The sequence below is a fragment of the Psammomys obesus genome, unplaced genomic scaffold (assembly GCF_907164565.1).
Source record: "Psammomys obesus unplaced genomic scaffold, mPsaObe1.curated_primary_1811, whole genome shotgun sequence".
Classification (NCBI taxonomy): domain Eukaryota; kingdom Metazoa; phylum Chordata; class Mammalia; order Rodentia; family Muridae; genus Psammomys; species Psammomys obesus.
The window spans coordinates 9,222,343-9,243,954 of NW_026586589.1; the positions used below are offsets into that span (position 1 = coordinate 9,222,343).

General features: G+C 40.7%; 1 protein-coding gene across 4 annotated transcripts in view; it reads right to left on the reverse strand.

The window, feature by feature from the left end:
- The window catches only part of Cbfa2t2 (CBFA2/RUNX1 partner transcriptional co-repressor 2), a 94,384-nt gene that overhangs the window by 37,318 nt on the left and 35,454 nt on the right, over positions 1–21,612 (reverse strand). For 2 of the 4 annotated variants that reach the window (XM_055602240.1, XM_055602239.1), the window contains exon 2: positions 1,092–1,235. The exons of 1 other annotated variant lie outside the window; for it this stretch is intronic. In XM_055602240.1, the coding sequence (XP_055458215.1) occupies positions 1,092–1,235 (144 nt within the window). Of the gene's footprint in view, positions 1–1,091; positions 1,236–11,260; positions 11,316–21,612 lie in introns of those variants that run through there. One more of the 4 variants, XM_055602241.1, reaches the window with a different exon arrangement.

Sequence of the window (21,612 nt, forward strand, 5' to 3'; positions counted from 1 at the left end):
GTGGAGTCCTCTGAGCTCCAAGAGTCAGTTCTCTCCCACAATGTGGGTCTTGGGGATCAAACTCAGGTTGTCAGTCTTAGCAGTGGGCACCTTCACCCACTGAGCTATCTGCTACATATTCTTCTGCTTTGTTTATTCCATAGCAAAGGGTAGATTTTCAGGAAAATGGTGCTGAATTAATAAAAAACTAATGGGCTGAGATAAAAAAGAAAAAAAAAAAAAAAAAAGGACAGAACAATTCTATCTTCCATTCAAAGAGATTACTGAAACTATTAGAAAGAGTTCCACATTTAACCTCACCAATCTAGAAAACTAGCTGCAATCATCTTTCATTTCTTTGTTTCCACCGAAAGATCCATCCTGACCAGAGCTGCCCTCTTTGAAGCAATCCACAAAAACAGCACATTATTGTGCTTGTAGCCACCCTGACGATATATAGAAGCTTTTCAAAGCCTTTTAAATGAAATTGAATAATCACATTTCACAGTTTTGTTTTTTGAGACAGGGTTTCTCAGTGTAGCCCTGACTGTCTTAGAACTTGAAATATAGACCAGACTGGCCTCGAACTCAGAGATCTGCCTGCCTCTGCCTCCTAAGTGCTGAGATTAAAGGTGTGTGCTGCCACCACCACCTAACTACATTTTCATATTTTTTTCAAATTACAATATATCCAGCTACATAGTGAAACTATCGCATACAATAAAAATCATGTCAATTTTTATATATTTTTGGAGGTCACATTAAAATAGCCCTTCCCTACCCTTATTTTGGAGACAGGGACTAAGTAGTTCAACCAGCCTGGAACTTACTACATAGACTAGGCTGGTCTCAAAGTCACTGAAAATCACTTGTTTCTGCCTCCCACATGGCAAGATGAAAGGCATGTGCCACTCCAAGTGACTGGCCTAGAATTCTAGTTCCTCTGAGTGCTGGGATTACAGGCTGAGATTATAGGAATGCATTGCTATACTGGCCCTTACTTATATTTTAGTCATGTTGAGTGATATATATTGAAGGTTTAATGTAAGCCAGTCATTTAGATCTAAATTATGACTCTGAATCATGAATTCAACTTAATTAAGAGGTCTCACATGCTGTAGGAGTAAAGGACACTGGCCTCGGTCCTCCAGGATTTATTGGTGGGAGGGGTGGCATGATGGGAGGTGAGGATCTTGACTGTATCTTCACTTCCACAGGCGATCCAGGCATTGCTGGCACCCTTTTCTCACAACCAACTGCAAAGAATAAAAGAAATGAAGGTCAAAGCTCTCTATAAAAGAATAAAAAACAACAATTGGCATTGAACCTAATTCCCAGAAAACTTGAAAGTTGAGATGAAGCTTCAAGCTGGTCGGTGGTGGCACACACCTTTAATCCCAACACTCAGGGAGAAAGAGGCAGGCAGATCTCTGAGTTCAAGGCCACCCTCATCTACAGAACGAGAGTTCCATGATAGCTAGAGCTACACAGAGAAACCCTGTCTTAGGGAGAAAAAAAAAAAAAAAAGACTGTGCTTCAAAGGGTCCATGTCCTAACAGCTAGCTCTGTAAATGACACCTTATTTCAGGAAAGGACCTTCTAAGAATCTAATTAGTCTTTTTCTTTCTTTCTTTCTTTCTTTCTTTCTTTCTTTCTTTCTTTCTTTCTTTCTCTCTCTCTCTCTCTTTCTTTCTTTCTTTCATTTTGTGTGTGCAAGCTGTACCACGATATGTGTGTGGAGGTCAGAAGACAACTTCCTGACTCAGTTCTCTCCTTCTACTATATGGGTCCTGAGGTTCACATGCAGATTGTTGGGTTTGTCAGTCAACACCCTACTAGCTGAGCCACCTTGCAGGCCTCAGAATAAAAGATTGTGGTGGGAGTGGGAGGTGCTGGAAAGATGGCTCAGCTATTAAGAGTACTGTCTGCTCTTCCAGAGGGCCTGGGTTCAATTCCCAGCACCCCCATGGCAGATCACAACTGTCTATAAAATAACTCCAGTTCCTGGGGATCTAACACTCCCACAGACATAAACACAAGCAAAACACCAATGAACGTGAAAAAAAAAAAAAAAGAAAAAAAAAAGATGTAAGTGGGGATTGGAGAGATGGCTCTGTAGTCAAGATCATGGGCTTCTCTTAAAGACAGAGGTTCATTTCCTAGTTCACAGCCATCTCTAATTCCAGTTCCAGGCAATCTCACAGCTGGGGATTACTTGTTTTGAGCTCCTTTTTCTACCTGGCTCAAAGCCAGAGTCTAGCTATAAAACATTCTGGGCTACATGAGACAAAACCCTGACTCAAAAAACATTTTTAAAAAAATTATTTCTTGCTGGGCGGTGTCCCAGGACTTGGGAGGCAGAGGCAGGCAGATCTCTGAGTTTGAGGTCAGCCTTGTCTAGACTGTGAGTTCCAAGACAGCCAAGGCTATATACAGAGAAACCCTGCCTCCAAAAACAAACAAAAATTTATTTCTCAGGGTGTGGAGAGATGGCTCAGAGGTTAAGGACACTGGCTGTTCTTCCAAAGGTCCTGAGTTAAATTTCCAGCAAACACATGTTGGCTCACAACCATCTATAATGAGATCTGGTGCCCTCTTTTGTGTGTAGGCACACATGCAGACAGAATACTATATATTAAATAAATAAATCTTTAAAAATGTATTTCTCACCCAAGAGAACATATTAATAACTGGTTATTTAGCAGGCTCATCTTTAAATTGAACTATATCCCTTTCCTGTTTTTTTTTTTAAACATAAGTACTGTAGTAGCAGCTGACTTTAATTTCAAGTGCAAAAAACCCACAGAAAAAGTTTAAATGAGAGGTAAATTCAAAGCTTTCTTGTAGGATCACAGTTAATAAGATGGCATATTTCAGCATGTTCATACAAATCACAAGGCCCATCTTAGCATATTCACATGTTCTGAAGGGAAAGATGTCCCCAAATACTATTTTATGTTTCAGTTTGTAGTGGGTATATTTTGGAAAGGGATCTATAAATAAAGAGCCAAGCTCCACACTTCAAGTAACAACCCCTCTAACAAAACCTACAGTGTTCTGAAAACTATGAGGTTAGTTGCTGAAAACGTGCTGTCCCTGGTCAGGATGCTTTCTTTGTGAAATTGATGGTCGTCCTATCTGATTAGTGGACTAATGAGCTGTTACGCTTGCCTTTTTCTTCCTGCCAGTGTTTTCTCAATGCCCTTCAGAGAACAGTTGACTTGTTTCCAGCTCTTCCATCTGGGACCCAGCTTTCTGGAGGGGGTGGGAAGGAAGGAACCGACAGTTGTCTCACACTGTTATGTTATGTACAGTGTGCATCAACCTGGAGGGCATCTTTCTCAGACCACCTGTCTTTATAGCAAGGGTGCCAAGGCTGGAGGAGGCTCAGCCGTCAGATAGATGTGTTTTAACATTCAGCACTTGGCAGGATAACAAATATGGGTCAGGCCAACTCCAGAACGCTGAGTTGCATGCTTCACCTCCTGAAATCACTGTCAGTGGATAAAATCCAGCCTCAGTCTACAGGACACATTACCCACTTCTTGTTTACTTCACTATCTACAAACCAGCATCACTACAGTTTATTCCTACGTTCAAACAGTAATGACTATGGAGAGTAAAAGGGCTGATTTGGCTCATCCTGTTACTCATGACTACAAAAAGTTTAGCTAATGATTTCAGCTGCCTAAGTCTTGTTTTCAACACAAGTAAATGAGTGACGATAAAAACCACCTAGAAGCTATGAAAATCAAAGGCAGGGAGCTGGAGAGATAGCTCAGAGGTTAAGAACATAACTGCTCTTCCAAAGGACCTGGGTTTGAATTCTCAGCAACAAAATGGTGGCTACAACTGTCTGTAATTCCAGTTGCAGGGGAGCCAATGACTCTTCTGGCTTCCATAGGCATCCGGCATAAATGTGATACATAAGCATATATAGAGGCAAAACAACTATACAGCAAATACAAATAAATAATTAGGGGCTGAAAGCTGGACTCAGCGGTTAAGAGCATAGAGGTCGTTGCTTTTGCAGAAGACCTGGTATTTACCAGCATAAAAATGAAGAAATTGAGGCTATGAAAAAATAAATAAATTTTAAAAAATAAAATATGTAATTTAAAAAAGCTTTTTATTTTTAAATTTCTGTGTGTCTAGGTATGTGCTCCTCTGCCCATAGGGTCATAGGTATCAGAGGGTCTGGAACTGGAATTATAGGCAGTTGTGAGCTGCCTGATGTGGGTGCTGGGAACTGAACTGTGATCCTTTGCAAGAGCAGCATACACTCTTTATCACGGAACCATGTCTCCAGGGCCAACTAAATTTTATTTTACCTGTGAGTCCCAGGCTAGCCTGGAATATACTATGTAACAGAGGAAGACTTTCAGCTTCTAATCCTTCTGCTGAGTTATAGACTCAGGTCTGACTTTTTGTTGTTTGTTTTCCAGACAGGGTTTCTTCTTGTAGCCTTGGACTTGATTTGTAGACCAGGCTGGCCTAAAACTCACAGAGATATGCCTGCTTCTGCCTCCCCAAGTGCTGGGCTACAGGTGTGTGCCACTGAGCCAGGCTTTGTTTGCATTTTTTTTTTTTTAAATGAACCAGGCTGACCAGGCTGGCTTGAGTACTGCTGTGATAAAGTGTGTACCACTACACCCAGTTTCTTTTGTTTGCTTGTTTCCTGCTGACTTTCACTTTATGCTCAGTATTTTAAAAAAGAAGCTGGTAGTTGGGCTATAGGGGCATACACCTTTAATCCCAGAGGCAGAGATAGGTGGATTTCTGTGAGTTTGAAGCCAGCCTGGTCTACAAATCAAGTCCAAGACAGCCAAAGCTGTTACACAGAGAAACCCTATCACAACAAACTAAAATTAAAAAAAAAAAAAAAGAGCAAAAAGCTGGTATTACACATCAAGTACAATGGATGTTTTAGCTAATAATCTGGACTACTGAAACCAAACCAATAAAATGTTCCTTTCTTCCTCAATTTAAAAGTGTCTCTTGGGCCTGGTGGTAGTGGGAGCAGTGGTGGCTCACACCTTTCATCCAGAGGCAGAAAGATCTCTGAACTCAAGGCCAGCCTGGCAGGACAGCCAGGGATACACAAAGAAACCCTGTTTTAAGAACAAAACAAAACACCCAAACAAAGCAAGGCATCTCTTAGCCAAAATCAAGTAACAAACAAGTAAAAGGGATTGTTTACAGCTGGGATGGACAGTGCTGCCTGGCCATGGTGGGGCATCCCTATAGCCTTACTAGGACTGAGACTCTAGGTTTGCGGCCACTGTTCCACAGCAGGGAAGGCTCCTGTGAAAGACAACACTGATCTGAATCTGGAAGCTGTGCCTGAACCTGATGCTAATACTAACAACTGATTAGCTACAACAGAACCTGAGACAAGCCATCCCAGTGAGGAGGTGTTAAAATCAAGATGAGAAAGTGCTGTTAGACAATCCACACAGGCACTGTTAGCTCTCCCATAAGAACACATTAACAATCGTATGCCACAGAGTGTGGAGAGTAAATAACGAAAGGGGTTCTTCAGTGCTAATTATTTTAATATTTAAAGAAATGCTGTAAGTAGCCTGCCAACAATCAAAGCTTGTTGATAACCTTAATGCAAGTAAAAGCAGCAGCAACACAGCTGACCTGATAATGTAAATAGGGAAAAGTGAAATATGGATTGCTGTAGCCCAGTTCCAGCAAATGTTTATTTGGAATAGCAGAGTCTACTCCAACTGCACACCATCTGTTTCCAGTCTCCACCAAGGTAATATTTTTCACATCAAGAAATATGACAAATACCCTGAGCGTTCTGAGAGGCTACTTCTGCCACAGTCTAAATTTGCCGATCTTAACCTTTTAACATTATGTAGCATTAATGCCCCCACCAAACATTTGTTATTACAAAAGAATCCAGAAGCCTGAGACTATCAGAAAACAACTCTAGTCTTCTTAGTCAACTATAATCGTCACTTCATTTGCTTATTTGTGTGTGTGTGTGTGTGTGTGTGTGTGTGTGTGTGTGTGTGTGTGTGAGAAACAGAGCACTATGAACTTTCCATACCACTAATTAATGGCTCTCCTAAAATAGAAACTCAGGTCTCCCTAGTTCCAGCCACAGACACAACTGTGCTATGGTGTCTCTGGAACTAAGGCATAACCTTCTGAAACAAAATACATCAGAATAAATGTTGACAGTCTAACTCTAAAATGTTTTACAAAGTATCACATATCTCTGTCCACTGGTGATGCCATAACCATTGTCATGAGCAGTAACAACTAGGTCCTAACTATTCTGCTTCGGATCTGACCCTTCCCATTTAGCTGACATAAACCCTAAAATAGGTCCTCTCAGAAATAATTTAAACTCTTCTAATTCCTGTTTTTACAATAAAACGTCACCTCTTTACCATGGCTTATTGATGGGAAATTGGACAAGGTTTCTATGTACCCCAGGCTAGGCTTTAACTTACTACATACCCCTGAACTTAAAGCAATCTTCCTTCTTCAGTCTCCAGAATGCTGGGATTAGAGTCCTATTCCAGGGTCTTTTAAACAGTTTTCAAAGTTTGGTCTGGAATTGCTGAACATTCTGGAGACCCTTTGTGGCAGAGGATGGGCAAGTAGGGAGAAGAAGAAACATTTTCAAAATTACATTAGGGACTCAGTTGCCTTATTTGAAAACAGGATCTCATATATAGCAATACTATATATATAGTATATTCTATATATAATACTCATATATAGAAATACTGAATCCTCTTGTCTCCATCCCCTGAATCCTGGATTTCAGGTACGCCACTATGTCCAGCTGCAGCCTATTTTTCTATCATTAACTGGTTACATAACACCCAGGACATACAACTATTTTCTTACTTTTAAAATTATCTGCCACCTGACTGAAAGGCAGGTTCTTAAAAAGATATTTATATTACTACAATCATTCCCATTAACAGCATTATTCACAATGGCTAAAACAAAAGCAGAGACAGGCAATGATGCATATCAGTAATCCTGGTGCTTTCAAGTAAAAGCAGGAGAATCAGGTGTTCAAGGCCAGTCTGAGCTACATAACACCCTGTCACAAATATACACCACGGCAGGGAAGGGGCTTGGAGAGATGGCTCAGTGGTTAAAGGACTTACAGCTCTTCCAGAGGACCTGGGTTCAAATCCCAGCACCCACACAGCAGCTTACAACCGTCTGTAACTCCAAGATCTGACATTCTCAGATAGACATACATGCAGGCAAAACATCAATCATATAAAATAAAGGTGTAAACAAGCAAACAAGAAGTTTGGAGAAATGCAACCTTTGAGGTAAATTTTAACACGTGTTAGTGTAATATTAGTGTACTATATACATATAGTATACTATGTACACTATGCCAGACACAAAAAGGCAAATGCTATGATTCTTCTCATAAGGTTTCTTGAGATAGTATGGTAGCTGCCAGGAACAGGGATAGAAAGGAATGAAGAGTTACCATTTAACTCTTTTAAAAGATAAAATTTTCTGAAGATGAATGGTACTGATGATTATACAATAGGAGTAAACTAAACTTTATACCACCGAATGGTACACTTTTTAAAAAAAGATTGATTTATTTATTATGTATACAGTGTTCTGTTTGCATGTACACCTGCATGCCAGAAGAGGGCACCATATCTCATTATAGATGGTTGAGCCACCAAGTGGTTGCTGGGAATTTAACTCAGGACCTTTGGAAGAGCAGCCAGTACTCTTAACCTCTGAGGCATCTCTCCAGCCCTGAATGGTACACTTAAAATTAAGATATATTAGGCAAGGTGGCATGCCTCTGTAATCTAGTACTCAGGAGGCTGTGGCAGAAGATCTAGAGTTCTAGGCCAATCTTGGCAGTGTACACGACCCTGTATCAGTGGGGGTGGGGGAGGCTTATTTCAGTGGTAGAGTGTTTGTGCAGCATACATAGGAAACTAGGAGTGATCCACAGTGGAGGGAGGGATGGAAGAGGGAAGGGCGGATAATAGGTCAAAACTCAGGCCCTTTGAAAAAGCAGTATGTGCTCTTGACCACTGAACCATCTCTCTAGCTCCTTTTGTAAAAAATTATTTATTCTTCTCTCATACATCATGACCACAGCATTCCCTCCTTCCACTACTCCCAGTTCCCTCACCTTTCCTCTCCCCCATATCTACTACACCACAACACCACACCCTTACCCCAGAGCAAGTACCACCATCCCCAGCTAAGATTATGGTGTTTTAAAGCTATTTTTAAAAAGATGACCAGCGTGGAACAAATCTGTAATCTCAAGTACTCATGAGACTGAAGCAAGAGGATCTGCTGAGCCCAGGAATTCAGAGACATCCTGGACAACACAGTGAGACCCTTTCTTAAAAGAAAGGAAAAAGGAGACAGGTATAGTGCCCCACACCTTTAATCCCAGCACATGAGGGCAGACAGATCTCTGAGTTGGATGCTAGCCTGGTCTACAAAGAAAGTTCCAGAACAGCCAGGGCTACACGGAGAAACCCTGTCTCGAAAAACAATCAAAAATGAAATGAAGCTGTACATATTTGACTCGATCTGATTTCTAGTATGAGACCATACACCTACTATCTCCACATACAGTGCACATGTGTATGTTGGGGTCAGAGGACAACACTTAGAGTTTGGTCTGGTGCTGGTGCTCTATGTATACAAATGCTAAATTCTGGGTCCCAAGATCTGGTTGAAGTGTGGATGAATGTATTGATAAGTTCTCTGAACAATGTTGTGTAAACTTTGCTCCCCAATTATCTCTGATTAGTTAATTAAAAAGCTGGACAGCCTGTAGCTTCTCACGAGAGGTAGGTGGAACTTTCATTCCTGCACTTGGGGTCTCTGGTAGAGGCCAAAAGGTAGAGAAGACGGAAGAGGGAAAGGAAGGATGCTGCCACGGAAAATTGACCTAAAAAGCAGAAGCAGCACAAACAGCACCAATTTAGCAAGTAACTTGGGGCATGCGGCTGGAAAGTAACCCTACTAGCTTAGAGGTTTATTATAAAGTATATCTGCCCAGTTATTGAGAATAAAGCTTAGTAATAACTCTACTAAGTCTTTGTCTTTTATCCGGGAACTAGAACAGGTAAATAGAAAAGTTTCCCCGAATCACTAAATGTCTTCTACATTTGGCACCCAACATGGGACAAAAATTTACATAGTTATAGTGAAAGTTTTGGTTTCTTTTATGTGTTTTTGTTTTGGTCCCAAATATGGGATGTGGAAATATTTTTGGTTCATCCTCAATTAAAAACAAACTTGTGAGAGGGCACATGATCTTGGTTAGCTAAAAAGACATTCATGAGAGGTTGTGGTGTTTTGCTGGAAGCTGTCTTGTGGAAGGGGCGTTGTTTTTGCCAGCTGGAAAAACAGCCTTGTGTGAACTCAGAGAAGGGATAAACAGAAGCCTAAGGACAGAAACAACGCTTTTGCATCACTCTCCTTTGTAAGGTTCACATTGCATTGCGGTCTTTGTTTTTCTACACTTAATTTCTCTGAGAGAAATGCTTCAGAACTTCTTGTGGCACTCCAATGGAGTTGCTGATTTTGCTGACAGGTGCTGATTCAGCAATCTTGCTGTTTCTGCTAAACCTTGCCGCTGCTGTTGATTTGTGTTGCTGTTTGGTGTTTGCTTTTTGACTGGACTGCTTATATCCAGGCGAAGAATGGAACTGCCCTGAGGAACTATGTCTAAAAAGGTCCATAACCCCCTATTCCTAATAACCTTCTTTCTCCCTACCTCTGGTCAGTAGGTTGAAAGGAGATAAAAACTTTTAAGAACCCTAAATAAAGTAGGTTTTTGTAAAATCTAAGCCTATACATAGTATTCAAACTTTAAAAAAAGCCGCAGACAACTTGTCTGAGTATGTTCTTTCTTTCCACTATTTGGGACCCAGGAATAGAACTTGAATCATCAAGACAGCAGCATCTTGGGGCTGCTCTTCCAAAGGATGACTGCTCTTCCAGAGGATCTTGAGTTCAATTCCCAGCAACCACATGGTGGCTCATAACCATCTATGATGAGATCTGGTGCTAACTATTTGAATGAAACAATACTTATGACAAAAAGATCTAGATAATAAATGTGATCATTTGCTTGAGGACAGAAATCTTGTGAGTTAGGACAAACAGTTATAAATGCCAGAACAGGGAAGACACCAACAGGCATGCAGGCCACCATGTGCCACTATGATGAGCAAGTATGTGGTGGAGAGATGGAGAGAAAGTAGATCTGTTTGTGCACTATTTAGAGAGGAGATAGTGAGAAACAGCCTGATTTAATAACTGGCACTGCTACCTGAGGCCATGGTGATGTCCTGGTTGTGCTGCCACAGAAAGCCATGTCTGGGTCCATGGCCCTGCAGCAGAAGAAGTCTGTGGTGATGGCACCACCGAAGACCATGCAGATTGCTGTTCCTGGTCTGGGCTTGACACCTGGTGCCATGTTGATGTCCCAGGGCTGTGCAAAGCTGGCCTGCCTCTCGCCTAGGAAGAGCAGGAGAGCCTGCACTGGTGGCATGAGTTCGGGAGAGCCAGCTCTATATTTTGCCAACTGCTGCAGGCACGAGAGCTGGCTCTGGTGCCAAAGGGTGAAAGCAAGCAGGCTGAACAACTCAGCTACCACCCAGGCCCAAATCCAGAGCTTTGAGTTAGCCCACCCCAATATCTACCCCATCTATGAACTGCTGAAATCTTTGAAGGGGCTGGTCCTGCAGATCCAAAGCTGTAGGGTCTCCATGACACAGGACAATAACAGGATACCTCAGAGGACTCCTGGTGAGGAGCCAGTATTGATAGTGTAGCAGAAGCCAGAGGCCTTGAACCAGACCAATGACTCATTGCAATGAACATCTGCAAGTAAAGCTGTTCAGGGGAAAAAGGATATACTGCGTGACACACCACCATTTCCATGGTGAAATGGGTTTTGCTTGTGTTTTGTTTTTCTTTGAGGGGAAAGGTTTGCAAGGAATGCTGGATGGCAGATATGGAGGGATGGGTAGATGAGTAGGATTGGGTACATGATGTGAAACTCACAAAGAATCAATAAAACATTTAAAAATTAAATGCTAAAACAGCTCAGACATGGAGTTCACATGAAATGCATGTGACATGATTCGAATTTTGTCTTCGAAATATCCAAGATATTTTCCATACAAATCCACTTAAGAAAATACAATTAATGCTGATTTCAATTAACAAAAGTAGACATTATTATATTTAAGTAGGAAGGCATTAATTGGAAGAAAGACAATACCTTTTCTGAGATGGTGTCTTCAACTCCTGGGCCCAAGGAAATCCTCCCACTTTAGCCTTCAATGTAGCTAGAAGATCTCAGATAGCTCAGGCTGGTCTGAAATTTACTATGTAGCTGGAGAGGCTTCTGAACATCTGGTTACCCTTCCTCCACCTCCCAGAGCATTGCCACTCCCAGTTTTCTGTCATATAAAGAACAGAACCCAAGCCGTTTTGCAAAATAGGCAAGTATGTTATCAACAGAGCTGCAACACAAGTTACCTAACTGTGATGTGACCACTGGACTTTCTCCTGCGCTGGAGCTGCTTTTCTATGAACATTTCCTCTCTGAATCCCCCTGGCCCTTTATACTCGTTATAGAGTACTTGTGTCTGGGAGTATGGTACAGGGGAGCAAACCTAAGGAGCTGAGAATACTAAGCAAGTGCTCTACCACCCACACAGACTCCAAGTCTAGACCCTCAACTTTGGGGCCCATGAGATGGCTTAGCTGCTAACAGGTGCTTACCACACAAGCCTGACAACCTTAGTTTGATCCCTGGAACCCAAGGTTGGAGAAGACAAGACTTCCCAAAGTTGTTCTCTGACTTAGCGAGACCTAGTCTAAAAACTTCTAAAAACTGAAGTGAGGCTACTCACATAGCTTACTGCTAGAATGCTTGATCAGATCAATCAAGTCTAGGATAGTCTCCAATTTCTGTGGGACTGTGAGGAAAATCTCTAGAGATAGGTAGGAAGAGAATAGATCAGACACTTTGGGAGGACGATGATGACTTATTATTAACAAGAACTCAAGCTTTTCCCAATTCAACAACAGAGACAACAATCATTAATCACAGTATTGACAGAACTACAGGCACACACTGGCAGTGTTTCTGTGCCTTGTCAACCACTTTACTCTTAGAGACACATGAAAAGGACAAAAGGCTGGACTGCAAAAACTTGGGCTGGTAAGCTGGATCAGCAGGTTAAGGCAACTGCCACTAAGCCTGACAACCTGAAAATGATTCCTAAAACCACATGGAGGAAGGACAGAACTGATTCTTGCAAGCTGTCCTTTGACCTACTAACACACATACTTTGCAAAACCCACAAATATTTAAAAGAAAACACTAGGTAGGACATGATGGCACATGTCTTAAATCCCAGCACTGAAGCAGAGCAGGTGGATATTTTGAGTTCTAGTTTACAAAGTGAGAATCCATATAATACGTGCTTTTCTTTTTTCTAAAATAAAGTATTTTAGCCCAACTTTTTGTTGTTTGCGTTTTGGAGACAGAGTTTCTCTGTGTAGCTCTGGCTGTCCTGGACTCACTTTGTAGACCTGCCTGCCTCTGCCTTCCAGAGTGCTGGGATTACAGGCATGTACCATAGCACCTGGCTTGCTAAGGTCTTTGATAGATCTATAATCTCATTTGATACCATTGGTGCCAATATCTAATGACTAATATAGTCAGAAGAAAAGCAAAATAAACATATTTCAAAGTATCAACATTAAATTAGTAGGGTTAAAAAAAAAGCATTCCTTTGCCAGCAAAATATTCACTCTCTGACTGTGTGACCTTACTCCTTGAGAATTTGTCCTTAGGCAAACAACTCAAGAGAAAATGCAATTTATTCCACTGAAGAATGGTTAATTAAATGGTGGAGCAGCATATCAATGCAAACTGTGAAGGCACTGAAAATTATAACTACAAAGAATATCAACAATTGGGGAATGTGTGCAATGAAGAGCCAAGTGGAGGGCCATTCCCTACAAAAAATTCTATGTGCAGTGTAATTACAATTACTTATAAAAATACATGTGGTCACAGCAAGAGAAAGATCATGAAAATCGAACTAAAGACTCCACAGAAACATAGGTCATAGCCACTTCCTTTAATTTTTTTTTTTTTTTAAGTTTTGGTTTTTCGAAATAGGGTTTCTCTGTGTAGCCTTGGCTGTCCTGGACTCCCTTTGTAGGCCATACTGGCCTCAAACTCAGAGATCCGCCTGCTTCTGCCTCCTTGAATGCTGGGATTATAGGCATGAGTCACTGAGTCTGGCTTGAATTCTTTTGGATTACTGCTTTTACAATATTTTTATTTATATTTTTATTAAATTCAATTTCCTACAGAACAATTACACATCCATTTGGCTACCAAGCATTTCTTCACACATGGGTAGGATTACTCTAGTTACAATGACTTCCGTTTTTGTTTTTAAGATTTATTTATTTATTATGCATACAATGTTCTGTCTTCATGTACACCTGCATGCCAGAAGAGGGCACCAAATCTCATTATAGACAATTGTGAGCCATCATATTGTTGCTGGGAATTGAACTCAGGACCTCTGGAAGAGCAACCAGTGCTCTTAACATCTGAGCCATCTCTCCAGCCCCTACTTCTGTTTTTAAGTCCAAACATCTCTAGTCTTTTGATAATTTCATGTGTATATAATACACTCTATCACTCTCCTATCCTCCTTCTGCTCCCCAACCTTTACCTCCTCCAACTGAATCAATACCCTTTAAATTTTTTATATTTACTTTATATGCATGAGACTTTCCTTCATGTGTATGTCTGTGTATTACTCAAACGCCTGGTACACGCGGAGGTCAGAAACTGTGGGTATGAGATCCCTCTGGAACTGGAGTTATAGACAGTTGTGAACTGCCAAGGGGGCGCTTGAAATTGAACCCACCTCCTGTATAAGAACAAATATTAACTGCCAAGTCATCTCTCCAGTTTCCCTGGTCCCACTTTTATATCTTTCTATTTTGTTTTGGGCTAAACCGAGAGGGAACAATGGGACAGAGTATTTGAAATAGCAACACAACAGATAAAGACAAATCAAGGCTTAAAGTCATAATCACAAGACCTCAGTTTTGACCTGTAGTCTCTTTAAAAGAATTTAAATTTGGGCTGGTTTGTCTCTTTTCTGTTGCTGTGTTGAAACATCCTGACAAAGGCAACTTTAAAAGTGACAGGGTTTACTTGATCCACAATTCCAGAATTACAGGTTACAGGATCCTATATGAATAAAGTTTCTGGTACATAGCTGCAGCCAAGAAGAAAGAGAATTTTTACACCCATGCTTAGCTCTTATGCCACGTTTTCCACTCTATTTAATATAGTCCATGACCCCCACCTTAAGCCCAGGGAATGCTCACAGTGGACTGGGTCTTCCCATATTATCAAGACATCACCCCCCAGACATGCCCACAGGCCAATCTAATTTAGACAATCCCTCTTTGAGAATCTATTTCCAGATGTGTGTTTATGTTCATGGCAACACTGTTTTAGGTTACAACCACCCTTGGAAACTAAGATTCCTTTCCATTAAATGAAGAGACTGTCTATGTATTTTATACTTCCACACAGTACATACAGAGTCTAAGTTACTGAAGACTTCGCTCAGCCCACCTTTCCCATACAAATCTTAATCAACAGACTTGCAAATGCTATGGCTAACTTTTCACTTTGGATTTGGGAATAAAGAGCAGATGGCCTACACAGCATAAACTCTTACAAGAACTAATTTTTTCCAATCACATGTAGTTAAAATCCAGACTTATATCTAGAGATTAGTGAGCAACAGTAATTCTCATAATGATGTGACAATTATGCAGTGTGACAGCTGTTTGTAACACTACCAAATGTTAGTTTTAAAACATAGGTTAACACCTCTGGTTCCTTCAGATTAAAGCAAAACAAAAGAAAACAACAACATAAAGAATCCATCTAACATGCGCTACAATGTCAGTAGCAAGTATAAAACAGCAATGTAAAGAATTACTTTAAATGTATTTTGTGGTGCTAGGGATTGGACACAGAACTTCTCCCTGTGATGCAAGCAGGACCACAAAGCTAACCCTCCAAGCATTTTAATTTATCTTGAAATCAGGTCTTGCTAGATTGCCTAAACTGACCTGGGAATTGCAATCTTCAATTTCCTAAGTACCTAGTATCTAGGATTACTGGCTACTGTCTGGGCACCCCCCCTCAACTCTCTCGCCACACCCCCAAAAAAGCATGTGTATGTGTGTCGCGGTCCTCACCGTAAAATCCCAAATGGCCTCCAGTTCATATTTCTACTTGCCTCTGTTTCCTGAGTGTTGGGAACAGTCTAGCACAACCATGCCTAGCCCTGCCAAGAAAAAAACTTTTAAATGGGCAAGCCTTAGGAGATAGGCAAAGCTGGCATAGTGGTAAACACCTTTACTCCTAGTTTACAGAAGGCGGAGGGTGGGCAGATCTCTTGAGTTCAACTCAGGCCTAGACTACAAAAGGCAAGTTCTGAGACAACCAAGACTACATAATGGTATCCCATCTCAAAAATAAATTTAAATTAAAAAAAAGAAGAAGAAATAGGTAGATGATGAAAAAAGCCATGAATATATACACATACACATTTCATTCTAATATCCACGCTATACCCATGCCTTCAGCAAGTATTTTCAAATAACACCACCACCAACAAAAACTATAAATAAATCCTACTCAAAAAAAAGAGCCCTGGGCGGGAAAAATGGCTCAGTGGTTAAGAAAACACTGCCTGCTCTTCCAAAGGACCCAGGTTCAATTCCCAGCACCCACATGGCAGCTCACAACTGTCTATAACTTCAGTTCCAGGGATTCTAATACCTTTTTCCCAATGCACAGGAAATAAAATTAAATAAATTGGGGTTTTTTTGGGTTTGTTTTTTTTTTTTTTTTTTTAAAAAGAGCCCTACCAAATTTTGAGCGTTCCTATCAGCAACTACATAATAAAAACTACTGAAGACTTCACATTACAGCCCTAAATCCACCACTGTGCATTCTTGTTTCTCAGATGGCCTCTTCATGAACTCATAATAAGCGAACTATTCAGGTCACATAACATCCAAACCAGGAGCACTTTGATGGCATAACAAGTAAAAGCTTTGCTGTGCAAGCTTAATAACCTTAACTGTGATTCCCAGAATGTTTTCCTCTCATAGCCACACATGCACCCATACTCACACATGTAAACCACACAGTAATAATATTTACAGGGATTTTTCGGGGCTGGAGAGTTAGCTCAATGGTTTAGAGCACTTACTGTTCTTACAGAGGCGTGGGGTTTGAGTCCCAGCACCTACATGGTGGCTCACAACTATTAGTAACTTAAGTTCCAGGATATTCAACACCCTCTTCCGACCTCTGTAGGCACCAGGCATGTAAGCAGTGTATGTAAGTACATGCAGGCAAACACTCACACATGAAAATGTATCTCTAAAAAAATAATTTTTAAACAATCAAAAATTGTAAATGGTCAAACAAAACTATGAATATTAATTTTTTCTTTATTTTTTAGTGGGGTAGAGGGGGGCCTGAAACAGGTTTATACTCCCCATGAACACAAACTGGCCCTAAAGTCACTCCTCCTGCTTCCCAAGACTACAAGTATATGCTGCCATGCCTGTCTAAAAGTAAAGTTTTCTACTTTCAAAAGATAAAATCAAGAAAACAAATAGAGCCCATCTTTATTCCTAGTACTCAGGGGCAGGGTGAGTGTGAGTTCCAGGACAGCCAGAGCTACTCAGTGAGAATCCTGTCTCTCTCCCTGCCACCCTAGCCCCTAAAAAGTTCTTAATCCTTTAGCTGGGCAGTGGTGGCACGTGCCTTTAACTTTAGCCAAGATACACAGAGAAAGCTTGACTGGGCAGGGATGGGGAGTGGGGTGGGGAGAGAATGAGCAAGCAGTGCTGGAGAGATGGCTCACCTGGGTTTGGTTCCCAATACCCACATGGCAGCTCACAACAGTCTGTAACTCCAGTTCCAGGGCATTCAATGCCCTCTTCTGGCATCCACTGGCACTATACACATGGTGCCTTTATGTGCAAGCAAAACACTCACACACATAAACCTTTAAAATATAGCAGCAACAACAGCAAAAAGACACGATATTTGTGTATTTTACTGATATATTTCTAAAAGGCAAAACAAAAGGTTTCTACCATGCATCACACTGCCTTCCTTTATAAGCGCAGTTTCTATATGTAGACCCCAGGCTATCTGTACTAAGAGCTGTGAAAGGGTCTTCTTTCAGATTCTCTGCACAGCTAGTGAAGTCACACTTTAGTTTCCTGCCCTACTTCCTCTTGAAGGCTGGCCTGATAATCAGACCAGCTCTTCGATGTTCTGACTGACCACCATTCACTTCTAATTAATAGCAGGTGTGAGAATGGTAAAAGGGTGGGCCTTATGCCAAAGTAACATTTTTCCCCCCTCTTATTCAAGAGTAAACACCCTTCTTTAATTCCAAGTCATCCAATCAGAGGAAATGAGATCTGGAAATACTACAATGTTTGGCCTCTTTGGATGACAGCTCTAGGCATTACGAAAGCAGGGAGTTGTCACAGCAGGCTGTGGGACACTGAACACTACAGCAACGCTAAAAGCTTGCAATATGAAAACTAAACATGTTGAGGGTGGAGGCAGTTCCAATGGTACATGAGTTCTTTAAGAAACTCACACTAAAACACTACAAACAACTCATTACTCAAGAAAAGTGACTAAATCATATATAAATTGTCCTAGAAAATACTTTTTCTTTAATCCCAGCACTCAGGAGGTAGAGGCAGGTGGATCTCTGCAAGTTCAGCCTCGTCTACAGAGTGAATTCCAGAACAGTCAGGGCTACACAGAGAAACCCTGTCTCAAAAATACAAAACAAAACAAAACAAAAAAAAAAAAAGAAAGAAAGAAAATTTTCTTTTCTTATTTGTTTGTTTGTTTGTTTTCTTACTTACTTACTGGTTCTCATGTTACCTAGTGCTAGCCTACATCCCTGATACTGCCCTTGAATTCCTCAACGGCAGCATACTGCCTGCACCTGCCTCCGAAGTGCTGAGATAACAGGTACATGGCACCATATCCAATTCTTTCGTTGTTGTTTTTCGAGACAGAATTTCTCTGTGTAGTCTTGGCTGTCCTGGACTTGCTTTGTAGACCAGGCTGGCCTCAAAAACATACACAGATATACACAGATACCCCTTGCCTCTGCCTTCCTGAGTGCTCGGATTAAAGGCATGCACCACCACACCCAGCTCACATCCAATTCTTTACCACTTCATTCAACCAAAACCTGAAGCATAGGGATATTAAATTATACTCAGGGTTATATAGCTAAGAGTAATAGTTTTGGTATACTCAGAGTTTAGAACTGCAACAAAAAGAAATCTAAATTGAGGAGTACATACTTTTAATCCCAGCATTTGGGTCTCTTCTTTTAGGCCAGCCTAATCTACATAGCAAGTTTTAAAACAGCCAGGACTACATACTGAGAACCCGTCTCAAAAGCAAAACAGAAAGAGAAAATTATTATAAGACTCAATGAAATTTGTACATTTTGACTAAAAATTTATGAGAAATGATACTGATCACAGCTCAAAGTGACAAACATGACAGTAAATGAAATCCATAGCTAATGCTAATAGCTAATCCATAGCTAAAGCTAGAATTTAGCACATTAATGGGCTGGCTTAAGAATTAGCAACACATATGCCTTAGAGTATGGTAATAAATAAAATTTGCCAGGCAGTGGTGGTGTACCTTTGATCCCAGTATTCTAGAGGCAGAGGCAGAGGCAGGCTGTTCTCAAGGTTGGTCTGGTCTACAGAGTTAAGTTCTAGGACTGCCAAAGGCTACAGAGAGAAATCCTGTATCAAAATATGAAATTAAATAAATCAATGAATGAATAAACAAACAAGCAAACTACACAGGAGACATGGAGTATGGCTCAGCTGGCAGAGTACTTGCTTACTATGCACAAAGTCCTGGGTTCAATCTCCAGGGCTGCATAAACCCAGAGTAGTGGCATATGCCTGCAATCCAAGCAATCAGGAAGAAATAGGAGACTGCCTAGAATTCAGTATGACTACATAGTGGTTACCAAGCAGAGTTACACAAAGCACAATCTTGTCCCTAAAGCATAAATAAATAAACCAAACAGCCTGAAATGATGGTTCACACCTTTAATCATGGCACTTGGGAAAATGAAGCAGGAAGAATGTCACCACCAGTAGGAGGCCAGAACCCAGAATGGGTTAATTACTGAAAGCCTGTCACAGGTGGGACAGACAGATAACTAGTGAGAACCTGTCTCAAAACAAAACAACAGAAAGATAAAATTATTATAAGATTCAATAAGGTTTGTACATTTTAACAAAGAATTTAAGAGAAATGATACTGATATTATGTTTAGCATATAAATAAAATTTATGTGGTAAATAAATAATATTTGGTAGCCAAATAAATGATACTGGTATTATATGCTTACCAAAATAGGCTAAAGAATATAAGAACAAAATCAGATGGAGAAAAAATCTTTGGCAGACATTTCAGCGACACAATTAGCACCCACTCAATTCATCTATCATGATAGCTCAATCTTATTTTGGCATTAAACTAAAACTGGCATAGAAATGATGAACTAAAGATGGCAATAAATGAACTGAGAGAACAGTACCAACTATGAGATTTCATGGACAGCTCTCAGTACAGAATACTCCCACATACAGAGCAAACTTCCAACTTTGGAATGGTTAACTTAATTTTTTTCCAGAATCTTTGATTCTTCACAAATGCAAGCAAAAATATAAAATATGCAAAAGTATATAACTGCAGCTTGCAGGTGTCAGGCTGTTAGCTCCATGATCAGCAACCATGTTGCCTGCCTTGTCAGGCACTCAGGTAAGGCTGCCTCAGGCAGCACCCAGGGCTATACAAATAACTGAAGGAGTTTTCTTCCTATTGACAGCACTCTTTGCAGTCAAGCTATAGGAAAGGACCTTATCTAAGAACTAAAATGATGATAAGATGATGGGGTTCCAGTTTTCTTCTCTATAAAAAGTATTACACCTGGCTTTTACTTCCTATCGCTGAGGGGCCTTTATGAGGATAAAAAGCTTTTTGAGATTAAAAGCACAATGTAAATATGAGGCAATAATATACCAGGGACTGAATCCAAACAACATAAATGGAAGGTAGACGGGCACTTTGGCAGAGCAAATAGCCACCTATGCCATCAGAGTAAACATGTACGGACAACCTACGATTTTATTAAAAGGAGCTCTTTGGGAGCTTAGGAATGGCTCACTGATTACGAACACTTGCTGCAGAGGATCCAAGTTTGGTTCCCAGCACCCACACAGCGATTCAACTATCTGTAACTTCAGTCCTAGGAGATCCACACCCTCTTCTGGTCTCTATGGATACCAGGCATGCACATGCTGTACAGACATAAAGAAGGCAAAACACCCACAGAAATAAACTTTTACAAAGAAAAATGATTAAAAACAAACCTTGGCCATACAAAAAAAAAAAAAGCTGTGCTCTCTATGCCCGTCTCGTATCTTTTATTAACCCTGCTTATTCCAACTGCACCTTGAATTAAATCAGTTCCCACCTACCTCTTAAGAAAGCCACTCTAATGTCTCAAGTTGAATTTTCCCACAGGTGACTTCTCTGCCTGGTTCTCTGGGTTCTTTGAGCTTTATATTTCAATAACCACAGGTCCTAGGAGTATCTAGTACACAGGACTAGCCCTGAAACTCTTCCCTAATTTCTAGCTAACCAACTACAATATAGAAAAGTTTCTATACTGATTCTATTGAGGCAGAACTCCCCAAGAAGATGACAAGTCACAATAGAAAATATATTAATGGCTGAATTTACTCAAATGTGAAATGTGTGTGAAGGAGAGTCAGAGGATGACATCTAGTGTCTTCCTTATTTGCTCTCTACCTTATTTTTGGAGATAGGCTCTCACACAGAACCTGCAGCTCATCAATTTACCTAGGATGACTGGCTACTGAGCTCCCCTCAGGACCCCAATTGGAGGAGTTACAGCTGTGTGCCACATACCAACTTTTACAAGGGTGCTGGGGGTGTGAGTCTCATCCTTGTACTTACTCAACTGTCACCTGAATGACTGAAACGTATGCTTTAAATACTACATAGCTATGCAGGATGTCCTACACTGTAATCCAGCACTCAAGAAGCTTAGGTAGCCAGCCTGGTCTACAGAGTTCCAGGACAGCCAAGGCTACACATCAAAACCCTGTCTCAAAAAAACAACAAAACAAAGCAAAAACACCCACACAAAACAAAACAGAACAAAAAGAATCAGCAGCTTGGGTTGTAGGGCTGCCTCAAATTTGGCTCACCTGGTCTAGAGATCTCATCTCTAAATAAATAAAAGTTAATAAGTGACAAAAAATAAAAAAGCTCATGTAAAATTAGAGTTAAGCACTATCTAAACTGGAACATTAACTGTAGAATGGGTGTGTATGTATATAAACACACACACACACACACACACACACACACACACACACACACACACA